The sequence below is a fragment of the Mobula hypostoma genome, chromosome 6, assembly GCF_963921235.1.
Source record: "Mobula hypostoma chromosome 6, sMobHyp1.1, whole genome shotgun sequence".
In the NCBI taxonomy this organism is placed as follows: Eukaryota; Metazoa; Chordata; class Chondrichthyes; order Myliobatiformes; family Myliobatidae; genus Mobula; species Mobula hypostoma.
Window position 1 is genome coordinate 27,404,222 of NC_086102.1, and position 16,419 is coordinate 27,420,640.

At 41.0% G+C, this 16,419-nt stretch overlaps 1 protein-coding gene across 1 annotated transcript in view; it reads right to left on the reverse strand.

The window, feature by feature from the left end:
* Positions 1-15,991, reverse strand: part of LOC134347885 (interleukin-10 receptor subunit beta-like) — a 74,525-nt gene extending 58,534 nt beyond the window's left edge. Inside the window, exon 1 of the mRNA XM_063050459.1 lies at positions 15,840-15,991. Within this exon, the coding sequence (XP_062906529.1) occupies positions 15,840-15,894 (55 nt within the window). The 5' untranslated portion in view covers positions 15,895-15,991. The remainder of the gene's footprint in view (positions 1-15,839) is intronic.
* Positions 15,992-16,419: the final 428 nt, after the last annotated feature.

Below are 16,419 nucleotides of genomic sequence, written 5' to 3' on the forward strand. Positions count from 1 at the left end.
TGACAGCATTGGCGCTTCTTCATGCACCATGCTGAGCTCGTCAATTTTATCAACTTTGACCCCATCTTCCACCCTTCCCTTAAATTCACTTGACCTATTTCTGACACCTCTCTCCACTTTCTCGATCTCTCTTTCTCAATCTCTGGGGACAAACTATCTACTGACATGTTTTATAAACCCATCGACTCTCACAGCTACCTCGATTATACTTCTTCCTACCCTCTAAAAATGCCATTCCCCTTTCTCAGTTCCATCGTCTCCACCTCAGCTGTTCCCAGGATGAAACTTTCCTTTCCAGCACCACGGACTGGTTTAATATTGACGATATTCTTGCGGACTGGCCGACTGGGGGGTGGGGGGGGGGGCACGGGATTCAAGTTCAACAGTGCGTGACAGGGAATGAGGAAAGGTGCAGCTGACTCAGATCGTTTCATATCGCCAAATCATATCGGTTCCGCGCGGCCCAGTAGCAAATGCTCGCAGCCCGGTGGTTGGGGACCATTGATCTAATGTTTCCAGTGCTTCAGTTGCTGCCTCCTCTACATTAGTGAGACCAGACATAAATTGGGGGAGCACTTTGTCAAGCACCTTCACTCCACCCACAACAAACAGCATTTTCCAATGGCCAACTATTTTAATTCTAATCTCCATTCTCATTCCAGTACGTTGGTCCATGGCCTCCTCTACCTCCATGATGAGGCCACTCTCAGGTTGGAGGAACACCTTATATTCAAACTTCAAAGAACATTTATTATTAAATTATATAGAGTATATAACTTCGTAATTTGTCATCTTGGAGACACAATAGAATCTGTTAAAAGAAAAACCCACTCAACAAGATAAAACATCAAATGTACGAAAAAAAGGACAGATTGCACAAGCAATTAAAAAATAAACAAATACCATTAACCACCGAGTTCACTGCTACAGATTCAGTTTAGTTCAGTGCTGAAGCACCCCAATCAAACCTCAATCAAAAGAAGTAAATAAAAACACAAGGAACATGAAATGCTGAGACTCCAGAAATGAGTCTGTAACTGCTGACTCATTCAGCACTGATGTGAGTAAACACCATCCAAAAGCCCAATGACTGCAGGGTGACAGCTCTACCTGAAACTGTTGATGCTGCCTGGCCTACTGAGTTCCTCCAAAATTTTGTATGTGTTAATTTGAATCTACAGCATCTGCGGAATCTTTTGTGTTAATGTATTTACTTTTTGGGAAACTGCATTCATTTTGATTAGTATATGGTGACATTTTTGACTCAATTGCTTTTGCTCAACTCTAATAGCTCAATTTGGTTAAATAAAGCTTTTGTATCAACGTTTCTCAGGCTTCCAGCCAGGTATAGGTATTGATCATAAACAACGTTTCAATGACAAACTTTGCCATCTTCTGCAGGGATGAATTCTTCTTCATCTCTGAAGACGGCAGAGTTTGTCACTAAATGTCGGTTATAATCCTGAAAGTCCAAGAAGAGTTTATTTGTCAAATACACTGGGAAAGCACTAGATCCTTTTTCAAGGCTTTTGTATGTTCTCAATCATCTCCATCAAGGGCCGAAAGGTATATTCTTAGTTTTTCTGTACTTTAGCAAGAAAATAGCAAAATGGCATGTTTTGAATACCCTACACGATATTTGCAACCTAGGACTTTCTTTATTAAGTGCTCTATTTGAAGCAGATGTTTTAATAAAAGATGTTTGACACCATTACATCTCTTAAAAGGTCAGAAACGTGGTATACTGTATATCAAAACTCAGAGTGACTATAAAAACATGCTCACGTATACCATGACATGCACAAAACTCCACCATGGATGGTCCCAAGCACAGCTGTTAAAGGAGGAAGGTAGGGAATGGGGCTAGCAAACCTATCCATTTAAAAATGTCAACAGAAACTCCAAAAACCTCATCCTTGGGAGAGGGAGGATCTTCGCCTAGAAGACATATGAAGTCATGTGTTGAAAGCAGGAGGCACGGGGCCAAACAACTTTCTATTAATCCAGGATAGAGGACTGTGGCGAGCTACTGTTGGCAGCCTTTACCCCCGTCAGAGCGATAGCCTTAAGAATGACACGCACATACAGAATTCAATTCATCCACTATACATTCAGCAGTAGCAACTGAATCCAGATGCTTGTCTTCAACTCAGCTTGAACGAATATTCATCAGTACCATAAAACTAACTTTTTCCCATATTTACTGTACTCCCTGAAAGTGTTCAGCTGGCCGTAACTATGATGACGAAAGAATTATAGATGTCTCATTCTAACTATGTTGGGAAATAATGTAATAGCAATAGCATATGATTAATTCAAGAAACTAAACCTTTTACAACCGCTTTCGTACTGACTATTCCTGTGTGTTTGGAATGAAATTCAAGTACATTAATTCATCTCAAGGCAGTTGGCTTTACCATTCATTTGATGGCTGTGCTTAATGTAATCCTATTCACAAGGCAAATTATTGCAATCCATATGGAATTCTCAGGGTCTCACCTGCACACAGGTCAGATTCTATTGGGCTTTATAATAACCCTTTCCAACAATATCCTGGTGTGAAGGTTTGCTGGTGCTGTTGGGCATGGTTTAAGCTAGATTTGTAGGGGACTGGGAACTGAAGTGAAGGAGCAGAAGATGGGGCGGTCGGCACACAAGTAGAGACAGCTTGTAGGAAGTTTGTGAGGAAGGACAGGCAGGTGAGCAAAGATGCACTTGACCTGATGGTCTGAGCTGTGTCTATTTTAATATAAGGAGTATAATAAATAAGGCAGATGAACTTAGAGCGTGGATCAGTACATGGAACTATGACGTTGAGGCCATTACAGAGACTTGGATGTCTCAGGAGCAGGACCGGCTGCTGAACGTGCCAGGCTCTAGCTGTTTAGGGAGGAAGGCAAAAGAGGTGGGGGTGTGGCATTGCTAATCAGGGATAGTGTCATGGCTGCAGGAAAGGAGGAAGTCATGGAGGGAATGTCCACTGATTTGGTGTGGGTGGAAACAGGAAGGGGTAAATAACTTTACTGAATGTTTTTAATCAATCCCCACAATAGTAACAGGGATATCAAGGAGCAGATTAGAAGACAGAATCTGAAACGGTGCAATAACAACAGGGTTGTCATGATGGGAGATTTTAACTTTCCTAACATTGACTGGCATCTCTATAGAGCAAGGAGTTTGGATGGGGTGGAGTTTGTTAGGTGTGTTCAGAAAGGTTTCCTGACACAGTATATGGATAAGCCTACAAGAGGAGAGGCTGTACTTGATATGGTATTGGAAAATGAACCTGGTCAGGTGTCAGATCTCCCTGTGGGAGAACATTTTGGAGGTAGTGATCACAACCCTATCTCCTTTACCACAGCACTGGAGAGGGATAGGAGCAGACAATTTGGGAGAACATTTAATTGGGGTAGAGGGAAATATGATGCTCATAGGCAGGAACTTGGGAACATAAATTGGGAGCAAATGTTCTCGGGGAGATGCACAGCAGAAATGTAGCAAATGTTCAGTGAACATTTGCATGGCCTTCTGCATAGGTATGTTCCATTGAAGCAGGGAAAGGAAAGAACCATGGTGTAGAAAGGATGTGGAAAAGCTAATTAAGAAGAAAAGAAAACCTTACGAAAGGTTCAAGAGACTAGGTAAAGTTAGAGCTCCAGAAAATTACAAGGTTGCCAAGAAGGAGCTTAAGAATGAAATTAGGAGAGCCAGAAGGGGCCATGAGAAGGCCTGGTGAGCAGGATTAAGAAAAACCCCAAGGTATTCTAACAAGTATGCGAAGAGCAAGAGAATGAGCCATGTTAGAATAGGACCAATCAAGTGTGATAGTGGAATTATGTGCATGGAGTCGGAGGAGGTAGCAGAGGTACTTAATAAATACTTTGCTTCAGTATTCACCAGGGAAAAGGACCTTGGCAATTGTGGGGATGACTTAAGGTGGACTGAAATGCTTGAGCATTTAGACTTTAAGAGGATGTGTTTGGAGCTTCCGATAGATAAGTAATTGAGACCAGATGAGATATACCCCAGGCTACCGTGGGAGGCAAGGGAGGAGATTGCTGAGCCTCTGGCAATGATCCTTGCATGATCAATAGGGATGAGTGAAGTACCGGATGATTGGAGGGTTGCAAATGTTGTTCCCTTGTTCAATAAAGGGAGTAGAGAGGACTCAGAAAATTATAGACCAGTGAGTCTTACTTCAGTAGTGGGCAAGTTGTTGGAGAAGATCCTGAGAGGCAGGATTTATGAGCATTTGGAGAGACATAATCTGATTAGGGATAGTCAGCATGGCTTTGTCAAGGGTAGGTTGTGCCTTATGAACCTGATTCAATTCTTTGAGGATGTAACAAAACACATTGATGAAGGTAGAACAGTGGACGTAGTGTATATGGATTTCAGTAAGGCATTTGATAAGGTTCCCCATGCAAGGCTCATTGAGAAAACAAGGAGGCCTGGGATCCAAAGAAACCTTGCTCTGTGGATCTAGAAATGGCTGCCCACAGAAGGAAAAGGCTAGTTGTAGATGGTTTGTAATCTGCATGGAAGTCGGTGACCAGTGGTGTTCACCAGGAATCTGTTCTGGGACCCCTCCTCTTTGTGATTTTTATAATTTATCTGGATGAAGAAGTAGAAGGGTGGGTTAGTAAGTCTGCTGATACCACAAAGTTGGAGGTGTTGTGGATAGTCTGCAGGGTTGTCAGAGGTTACAGGTGATAGGATGCAGAACTGGGCTGAGAGGTGGCAAACGGCATTCAACCTAGGTAAGTGTGAAGCGGTTAATTTTGTACATTAAATTTGAAGACAGAATATAGTATAAATGGCAAGACTCTTGGAAGTGAGGAGGATCAGAGAGATCTTAGGGTCTGTGTCCACAGGACACTCAAAGCTGCTGTGCAGGTTGACAGTGTTGTTAAAAAGGCGTATGGTGTGTTGGCATTCATCAACCGTGGGACTGAGTCCAAGAGCCGTGAGGTAATGTTACAGCTATATAAGAACTTGGTCAAACTCCACCTGGAGTACTGTGTTCAGTTCTGGTCACCACACTACAGGAAGGATGTGGATACTATAGAAAGAGTGAGAGGGGAATTACAAGGACGTTGCCTGGATTGGAGTGTGTGCCTTATGAGAATAGGTTGAGTGAACTTTGCCTTTTTTCCTTGGAGCATTGATCGTGTAGATAGCCAGAGGCTTTTTCCTACCGCTGAAATGGATAACACGAGAGGGTGTAGTTTTAAGATGCTTGGAAGTAGGTACAAGGGGGATGTCAGAGGCAAGTTTTTCACACAGAGAGTGGTGGGTGCATGGAATGCACTGCCAGTGAAGGTGGTAGAGGTGGATACAATAGGGTCTTTTAAGAGACTCTTAGATAGGTACACAGAGCTTAGAAAAATAGAGGGCTGCGCAGATGGGAAATTCTAGGCAGTTTCTAGAGTAGGTTACATGGCTGGCACAACAATGTAGGCCGAAGGGTCTGTAATGTGCTGTAGATTTCTGTGTTCTATGTTCTAACACTAGACCTTGCTTGCAATTTCAGACAGAGTCACTGGAAAAGTTGTTATTGATAACATTGCATCTATGGCATCAGAATTCTCACGTGTTGGCATGATGTTCTGCTTGGAATTCCTGACCTTCACTGTATTTTCATACTGTGACTTAAGCACTGACTTCCCAGCTTTGTATCTTCAAAATTACCACACTAACAATCATGGATTTCACTAGCAGTGGCTCATAACTGCTTACTAGAGGAAAAGATTTGTCTGGGGAGAATTGAAAATAATATTCCTTTCCAAATAACTATTTTTAAATGTTTTCCACTTGACTGGTGCCTAAATGTGCCCAATCCTTATGAAGACACAAGAGAAAGTGAAAGGTATTTCTTATCCCCATTATCCGTCATGAGACTTATTACTCAGAAGACACAAGAGCAAGATAAAGTCATTCGGAGCCATTAAATCTGCTCCACCATTCAAACATATTCCCTCTCAATCCCATTCTCCTGCCTTGTCCATGTAACCTTTCATATCCTTACTAATCAAGAACCAATCAACCCCTACTTTAAATCTACAAAATCGCTTGGCCTCTAAGGCCATTCATAGCAAAGATTCACCACTCTCTGGATGCTCCTCTACGCTGTAACACAATATATCATTGGTTAACTTTAACTTCTATTGTAATATGATAATGAACAATGAGAGCTTCTTTTGCAGTTTTCCCTGTGTTCATTATCATTTCCTCCTCGGACAGAGTGTCAAGATGCACAGGTGAGAACCTTGACCACTAGACAGACCACAAATCTTAATAAGCATGTACATTTGTGAGTAATAAGTTTGTATTTCTTCTCACTGCTGCCATTGGGAAGGAGGTACAGTAGCCTTAGGTCCCACACCACCAGGTTCAGGAACAGTTGTTACTCTTCAACCATCAGGCTCCTGAACCAGTGTGGATAACTTACTCAGCTCAACTCTGAACTGATTCTACAATCTGTGAGCTCACTTTCAGGGAGTCAACAACTCATGTTCTCAATATTATTTATTTACTTATTTATTATTTTTATAAGTACAGTTTGTCTTCTTTTGTACATTGGTTGTTTATCAGTCTTTGTTGTGTGTAGTTTTTCATTGATCTATTGTATTTCTTTGTTCTACCATGAATACCTGTCAGGAAATGAATCACAAGGTTATATATGGTGACATATATATACTATGATAATAAATTTACATTGAATTTTGAACATGGATTATGGAATTGACAAGGCTAAAACAAGTTGATGAGGTAGTGTGATTGAAATAGGCTATGTGGACTTCAGGAAGGCCCTGACAAAGTGCCACAAGACAGACTTGTCCCAAAGTTCAAAGTTCAAAGCAAATTTATCATCAAAGTATGTATACCATATACAACCATGAAGTTTGAAATGCATTTACTTGCAGGCACCGCAAAGCACAGAAGCACAATAGAATCCACGAAAAACTACACACAACAAAGACCAACAAACATCCAAAATGCAAAAGAGGACAAACTATGTAAATAATAAAAAGTTAACAACTAGTACATAGAACATGAACTGCAGAGTGAGTCTGCAGGCTGCAGGATGATCAGCGCTGAGGCGAGTGAAGGTGGTCCAGCAGCTGATTGCTGCAGCTCTACAACTGCTCCAGAAATTAAAAATTCTCAGGGATGTTGTTAACTGAAAACATTTATGTTCAAGTTGAAGGTTATTGTCATAGACACGCATGCACACGTATAAAAAGCCATGACAATCAGTTTTTTGCTGCAGCAGCATAGCACATTACAAGCCTGTTAACATGATTTTAAATTAACATAAAATATACGTGACTTACATGACAAAGTAAACAAAATAAATATAACAACATATGTAGAAGTTAAGAAAAAGAAATATAGTTCACGGAAGTGTTATGATCTTTCAGATAGGTTCAATAAAGAACCAGATGGTAGCGGGGAAAAAACTTGATGTGTGGATCTTCAATCAAACAATTAAACCAACTTGTTCATTTCCTGAATAAAATAGCAAAACAAATTATTCAATTTTGCTTTAAGCCAAACAGAGGTCACAATGATCGTGTATTTCATTCAAAAAGACTGTGGCACATTTGGCCACAAACGATCCACAGCAGAGCCACCAGACTCAAAAACAGTTACCTCTCCAAACTATCAGGGTGATCAACACCTCCAATCATTAATCCACCCGTCACCTCCCACCACTACTACATACACACCACCTAGCATCACACCATCAGTCTACTGTAGGTACATAACAGTTACTTGTACATTGTGTGTTTTAAGATTGCTTTTCTATTTATACTTACTGTGTTTTTTTAGTGGTTTTTATGTTCTTTAAGCTTATTCTGTTTTTTTTAAGCTGTAATAATAATTTTGTTCCCCTTTACACTTGTGTTCTGAAGACTGACAATAAACTATCTTGAGTCCTAATTTAGAACAGTTGCTGCAGCTGTCTTTCAGTTGTTTACATCAGGACTCGCTATGAGCCTTCTGGTTTCCTTTGGGTGCTCCGATTTCCTCCCTCATTCCAACTGGTGTTCAGTGTGAAGGGTCACATTCTACAGCTGTGATGATGCAAGTAAGACTACATGTAAAACAGTCTTGATCCCCTTAAGGAAAGATACATTACCACTGAAGACAGTTCAGAAAATCATAACCAGGATGATCCTCAATATGTAGGGATCAAGAGGAAAGGTCAAACAGGTTGGCTCTATACACAATGTATTCATTAGAGAAATGACAGGCAATCTTATTGAAATATAACATCCTTCTGGGAACTTGGCAACATAAAGGCTAGGAGTATTTTTCCTTGCATGAGAATGTCTTTAATTAAAAGGTAGACTCCCAGAATAAGGGAGCGCTATTTTAAGACTGAGATAAGAAAATATTTATGTTCTCAGAGGGTTACAAGGCTTAGGAACTCTTTGATACAGGAAGGTTTGGAAGCTGAATCCCTGAATATATTAAAGCAGAGATAGATAGATATTTACTCAGTAAGAACAGGGTATGGGGAAGATGAAAGGAAAGTGGATTTGTGGAAAGTTGGATCACCAAGATCTTGACAGATCAGGCTCAAGTATCTGAATAAACACAAGAGATCCTGCAGATGTGGGAAATCCAGAGTAACACATACACAAAGCTGGAGGAACTGGGCAGGTCAGGCAGCATCTATGGAGAGAAGTAAAGAGCCAACGTTTTGGGCTGAGACCCTTCATAACTTGGCCCAAAGCACTGGCTCTTTATTTTTCTCCATGGATGCTGTCTGACCTGCTGACCTCCTCCAGCATTTTGTGTGTTACTCAAGCATCTGAATGCCTACTCCCTTTCCTATTAATTAATGTAATGCTGATTTTTGTGTTTAGGGAATAGCGTGAGAAGAAGATTCCCTGCTCATTTTTAACCTTAAGCCACAAAACTTCCCTCAGGTGCATGGAGCCTCTGGGCATACTTCTTGCCTAATAGCATTTCAAAGGTGGGACAATAGACTCCGTTCTGGTCTGAATGGGTTACAACAACGTCTGCTTCTCTGTCATTAAAACAGAACAAAATAATTGCCAGTGTAAACAGGAGTATTTCTTTTGCTTCCTGAAAATTAACACAGAATATGAGTCATATCTAGATGGAATCAATTCAATCAACAGTTGCTTTCATATAGTAATGCACCAGAGTCTGGAGGAGGCCAACATGAACACCATCTCCACCATGATAAAGCAATATCAACTCCGGTGATTTTAATTTTTTAAGTTTGTCATATTTAACTTTAAACAACAACATAGAACCTGCCTCAACCACTTCTGCTGGAAGCTCATTCCACACATTCCACAAGTCACTTGGACCAGATGGCATACACCTCAAGGTTCTGAAAGCGATGACTGAAGAGCTCGCGGAGGCATTAGAACGGTCTTTCAAGAACCACTAGATTCTGGAATGGAAGATTAGAAAATTGCAAATGTCCAAGAAGGGAGAGAGGTAGAAGAAAGGAAACTATAGGCCAGTTAGTCTGACCCCAGTGATTGGGAAGATGTTGGATATATAATGTAAAATGTAATGTAAAAAAAGGCTCCTTTTATTCCCACTCTTTGTCTCCTGCCAATCAGCTACTGCTTTAACCATGCTAGAATATTTCCTGTAATAGGAGCCTGAGGGCTTGTAGCTTGTTAAGCAACCTTGTGTGTGGCCCCTTGTCAAAGGCCTTCTGAAAATCCAACAACACACGTCAACCGATTCTCTTTTGTCCATCCTGCTTGTTATCTCTTCAAAGAATTCCAACTGATTTTTCAGGCAAAATTTTCCCTTGAGGAAACTATACTGACTACAGCCTATTTTATCATGTGCCTCCAAGTATCTCGAGACCTCATCCTTAATAATCGACTCCAACATCTTCCTAATCACTGGGGTCAGACTAACTGGCCTATAGTTTCCTTTCTTCTGCCTCTCTCCCTTCTTGGACATTTGCAACTTTCCAATCTTCCATTCCAGAATCTAGTGATTCCTGAAAGACCATTCTAATGCCTCCACGATCTCTTCAGCCATCGCTTTCAGAACTTTGAGGTGTACGCCATCTGGTCCAGGTGATTTAGCTACCTTCAGACCTTTCAGTTTCCCAAGTACCTTCTGTCTGGTTATGATAACGTCACACACTTCATGTCCCCTGACACCTGGAACTTCCAGCATACTGCTAGTGTCTTCCACAGTGAACAGCGATGCAAAATACTTATTCAGTTCATCCGTTATTTCATTGTCCCCCGTTACTACCTCTCCAGTACCATTTTCTAGCTGTCCAATATCCACTAATACCTCTCTTTGATACTTTATGTATCTGAAGAAACTTTTGGTATCCTCCGTAATATTATTGGCTAGCTTAATTTTGTATTCCATCTTTACCTTCTTAATGACCTTTTCAGTTACCTTCTGTTAGCTTTTAAAAGCTTCCCAATCCTCTAACTTCCCATTAGTCTTTGCTCTATTATATGCCCTCCCTTTGGCTTACATGTTGGCTTTGACTTCTCTTGTCAGCCATGGTTGTGGAGTCTTTCCTTAAGAATACTTCTTTCTCTTTGTTATGTATATATCCTGTGCCTTCCAATTTGTTTCCAGAAATTCCAGCCATTGCTGCTCTGCCGTCATCCCTGCCAGTGTTCTTTTCCAATCAATTCTGGCCAACTCCTCTCTCATGCCCCTGTAATTCTTTTACTCCACTGTAACACCGATACATCTAACTTTAGCTTCTCCCTCTCAAAGTTCAGGGTGAATTCATGCATATTATGATCACTTGCTTCTAAATGTTTTTTTTACCATAAGCTCTCTAATCAATTCTAATAGAATGAGTGAACCATGGAAAAAAGGGAAGGAGTGGCACCATGAGAGGTGATACCTCTTACGCATGAGAGATAAACCCTAATGCGAGCTAATAGGCTGGTCCTGGACTTATTTCCTGGCATAATTTACATATTACTATTTAACTATTTATGGTTTTATTACTATTTAATTACTTATGGTGCAACTGTAATGAAAACCAATTTCCCCCAGGATCAATAAAGTATGACTATGACTACTATGACTAATAGACAGTTGAGGATAAGAGAAGAGGTAAGAGGGGAGCCAGAGTGGGGAATTGAAGATGGAAGTGAAGGAATAAAATTACTGGAAGTAAAACAAATCAATGCTCATTCCATCAGGTTGGAGGCTACCCAAACGAATATGAGGTGTTGCTCATCCAACCTGAGAGAGGCCTCATTGTGGTAGGTAGAGGAGACTATGGACCAATGTGTCAGGATGGGAATTGGGTTTGTAATTGAAATGTGGGTGGAGCAAAGGTGTTCAACAAATTGACCCCCAATCCACACTGGGTCTCATCAATGTTGGGAAGCCACATTGGGAGCACCAGATACAGTAGACGACTCAAATAGATCCTAAGGAGAGGTGTTGCCTCACCAGGAAAGACCGTTTGGAGCCCTGAATGGAGGTAAAGGAGGAGTCAAATGGGAAAGTATAGCACTTCTTCCACATGCATGGATAAGTGCCAGGAGGGATGTTAGTGAGGAGGGACGAATGGAGAAGGGAATTACTGAGAGCCCAATCCCTGCAGCAAGCAGAGATTGATGGTGAGATAAAGATGTGCTTGGAGACAGGATCCTGTTGAAGATAGTGGAAGATGTAGAGAATATGTTGGATCTGGAGGCTCATGAGGTACCATGTGAGGACAAGAGGAACTTCAGTCTTGTTAAGACAGTGTGAAGATGGGGTAAGGGAAATGGAGGAAATGCAGGTGATGGCAACATCAATGGTTGAGGAATGGAAACCCTGTTCTTTGAAGGAGGAGGATATCTCTGATGATCTGGAAAGGAAAAACCTCATCCTAGGAACAGATGTGGTGCAGACAAAGGAACTGGGAAATGGGAATGGCATTTTTGCAGGTTACAGGTTGAGATCATGAAAGCTACTATGTGGATACACATCTTTCTTCAGAAAATGAGTTTTGTACTGCTCAAATTCACATCAACCAGCACTAATAGAAAATAAAATTTTTGTGCTATCAAACCAAGCTAGACTTGAACTAGAGTCACAAGAGTGGAGCGTTCAGACTTTAAAAAATCTGAACCATATAATCTCTAGAGACTGTGGAGATTTATATACTTGACCTTTTTGACAGATGTTGAAAACATTTTAAGTTTCTGCTGTTTATATTTAAAGAGGAAGTCTCACATGCAAAATCAAATTGAATCCACCAATGACAGAGAAATCATGCAAAGTTGAATAAGATTCAGAAATGATATATTTATATCCATTTACCGTTTCTAAAGTGTCTTTCTTGATTACTAAAAGTAAAGCCTGTTAATAAGGTATTGATATCTCACTGTACAGAAATTAAGATCCTCAATATTACAAGTACCAATTCATAAGATCTTGTTCCACTAAAAGAAAAAAAACCATTTCCCCCCTTCCTAATCAATGTACCTTGTGACGATTTTGCCTTTGCTCATTATTTGGCACATAAATGTACAATCTTACTGTCAAATCAAAAAATATATATTAAAAAAATATATCAACAATATTTAGATGCCAAGTTGCATCTTACTCCATAGAAAACTATATGTATTGATTTTTAAAGAACACTAGAATATAAAAAAAGCATAAGTGAAGAATTCTAGATGTACACATAAAAGAACATGCTTACATATCATGACACTATATTGAGTGCTCAGTAAGGACCGTGTTCAACCACCATTTACTCTAACCAGATCATGAACTTTCATAGGGTCACCACTGATTTGAATCTTACCTTGATTATCTGTTTCAATGTGTACTAAGATAGGATACTGTGTGATGAGTGATTAATTTCCTAACCTCTCTATAAGCCTCTTCACATCATTGTTGCGGAACTAGCTAAGATGGAATTCTCTGCAGCATCAACACTGCAGCAGCAAATTAAGAGGTTACATCTCTCAGTCCCGAGACTTTTACCACCAAGAGCAGGATAGCTACAGAAACACAAAGTTCAACAAGGCACACGTAACTCTATTGGATTTAACATCCAGTATTTTGGCCCATCATCGCCAGAGCAAAAGCAGCCGTGGAACCATCTAGCCAGCACTCCCTCTAGTGAGCATGGGTAGACAGTCAACTGTGTGTTGCCCAAATCAAATATTGAAAACAAGTATTTTAAAAAATCTTAAATCCACCCGATTCTGATTTTTTTCCTTTCTCAGAATGACAAAATGTTCCTACCCATTATTATTAAAATCATAGCTTGGAGCCTGGGGTGGGAAAGGATAGAAATAGTGCCCTTTAGCTGTACCTTAAAACTAATAGTGGCATAATCTCCAGTACATCCATATATTTTTCAGTGAAGCTGATGGCTCTGGTTGTACTCCAGCACTCTAGGTCCCATCAGCCCTGTTACACATTGACATAACTAATAGCAATGATTGTTCATACAGTAAATCTTTTGTGGGAGTTAATGGCTAAGCTTTGGCCCTCCAACAAAATCTACCATAATGCACCTTTGATAGACCTTCTCAACGGTGCCAAAAGGAAAGAGATACCCATTTATTTTTAGCTCTTTTTCTGGCTCTTAAAAGTTTAATCTAATTACAGTCTGTTGCACCTAAGAGCTGGCTCACTGGGATATGTAGTAGTCAAACTAATTTTGTTTATGTGTACTTACTTCAAAGCTACTTTCAACAAGTTAATCAGCTTTACATACAGACAAAGTGAGAATCCAGCGATCTACAATATACAGGTGGAGACCAAGAAGTTGAATAATGTATTGTCATGAGAAATGATGTTTGAAGACAATTATACTTATGAAACTGGCTTTATGATGGTGTAAACCTGGAAGTATTTGGGAAAGAATAAAGTTCTTTATGGATGGATTTGGAGGGAGCTTCCTCAGTTATTCTGATCTATGATACATCTTAAAGTGAAGAACACAAAAGAAAAAGAATGGATTTTAGATAAACATCCCCACAAACATAGTTCCCATACAAACCAAAATAATAATTTACAAATCAGGACCATTTATGAGTCATAGGGTCATAGAAAAGTACAGGACAGATTGCTTGAAGGAGGTATTTAGCCCAAGAGTGTTTTTGGAAGTGTAGCAAGTTACAACACAGGTCAGATGATAGTCGATTTATGTACAGTAAATTCTTTCAAGTTGCAGATATGATAATTTTCAGATAATCTGTCATTAGGATTTGGGTTGTGGGGTGGAGATATGTTTCTACCAAAGGAGGTGTAAGGTGCTCCTCTCAACTAGCCTGCGGGTGATCCTTGGTCAAGATGTAGCACCTGCTTAGCCCCCTGGTCATATGAGCAGTTGGTGCATATCACAAGTACTGATAATGTGACCACTGAAGAGTATTGATAATGGCTGGGGTCACCCATCTTGTAAAGACACTGTCCAGAAGTCAGCAATGACAAACCACTTCTGTAGAAAAAATTGCCAAGTACAACCATGGTCATGGAAAGATCATGATTGCCTACATTATACAACATGGTACATAACGAGCAAATGACATTTGGGTAAATGTAGGGTAAAATCCCTGTTTTTGCCTTAAAATTGTGCCATGGAATCATTGTCCACTTGAGAAACCACAAATGATAAACTTCAGTTCTTCAAAACAGCAGTGATATGCCTGTCACCTGATCAAACATTAAATGTGGAACTTAAATCCAAAGTGGCTAAGACTCAACCACTTTGTGATAAATTGAAACAGTTCCAATTTAACACATTATTCATCACTTAGCAAAATCACGAAGTTTCCTTACACCTTTACCTCATCACATATACTTTAGATAGGCATAAATACATACTAAAGCAATAATTCCATTTTTGTCACATTTACAGAGCTTGGAAGTAATGTCCAAAAGCTATCAGAATGTCATTAACACAATTAATACAACACAAGCAATTCTGCAGATGCTGGGCAAGGCCTTTTTTGTCTTCTTGAAGAATAATTCTGCCTTAAACATATTGCAGAATTATAGCTGTGAATGTTTCTACTTAGTGATACAAACAAAAGCATTAATCAATGTCTAGCACGTCACATACTCTAGACACTTAACACAGAAAATTGTCATTCGGAGCCCTGCTGAGTCAGACGATGACAACTGGGAGATACCATTTGTTGTCCAGTTGGTCTGGGAAGGGAGCACTTGTGTGCAGGGCGATGCGAATGAGAGCGAAGGGAACAGAAGAAGGAATACCAGGAGAATGGGTTAGGGAGCGAACCAAGGAAATAGGGAATCAGGGACCGTTTAAGCCGCACATCGGAATGATTCCTTTAGCGCTGGGCAGGAATAAACTGAGAGCGCAAGTGGGAGAAAGGGGAGCCACAATCAAAATGCTGGAGGAGCTCAGCGGGTCAGGCAGCATCCACAGAGGGAAATGGACAATCCCAAGGGAAACCGAGCCCAAGGGAAACCGAGCCCTATGCTCGATTTATCGAGCAGGTGTGAAAGCTGGCGCAGATACTCTGCTGCTGCGTTCACCAGCAACTTTTATGTGTGTTGCAGACACTCTCCACTCACCCAACAGGGAAAGCTCAGGCCGTGTCTGCCCGCAGTTGGCCTAATACAAAGGGGAGCGATCAGGCTCGGGGTTTGTCGGGATCCCCAGCTGGTGCCGAGTCGCAATGTCTCGCCTTGCACCTCCGCTAGTGACTTCTGCGGCTTACACCCGGCTCGATTTAACGTCAACCCGACCACAGCCGCTTCCCCACCAAACATTATTTAAACGCAGCCCCGGCGTTAAACTGCCCCCTCAGAGGAAAGAGTCTGCCGCCCGTCAGACATCCCTCAAACAAAACCATGCTCACCGATGGTCCACAACACGCCGAACAAGAAAGTAACTCGGTGCCCGACAGCGCTCATGTTTTCGGCTACTGCTAAATGAACTTGACTTCCTCCTGCGTCCCAGCGACCGGGGTGGGTGCAAGGGCCGGGTTGGTCCGACGCGGAACTCGCTATTGCTTCCCCCGCCTCCACTTCAATCCGCCTCTCTGAAAGTAACGCGGCTCAAAAGCAGGAACGAAGCCAAATTACGCAAACCGACCCAAGTTCCCCTGTATTTTCAGCATTGAAAGGACAGCTTCAGTTTGTTTCACAATGGGAACCCCCCGCAACCCAACCCCCTTCCGTGAGAAAGTACACCGTTCGATCACTGTTTAAAAAATGCAAAATTATAATTATAATGAATATATATATGTGGAAGAGACCGAAGAAAGCTAAGGACAGGGGCGACAACAGAAATACGTTCCCACCCATAGGCCTTATGTATTGCTATTCACTAAAGCAAGCACTAGGTTATCGCAACCTTGCATGCCGTGCGTCCCTCAGTCCAGGTAATATCTCAAAACGGTATTGTCATTGTTTTGTCAATAATTAGGTCTATGCTAA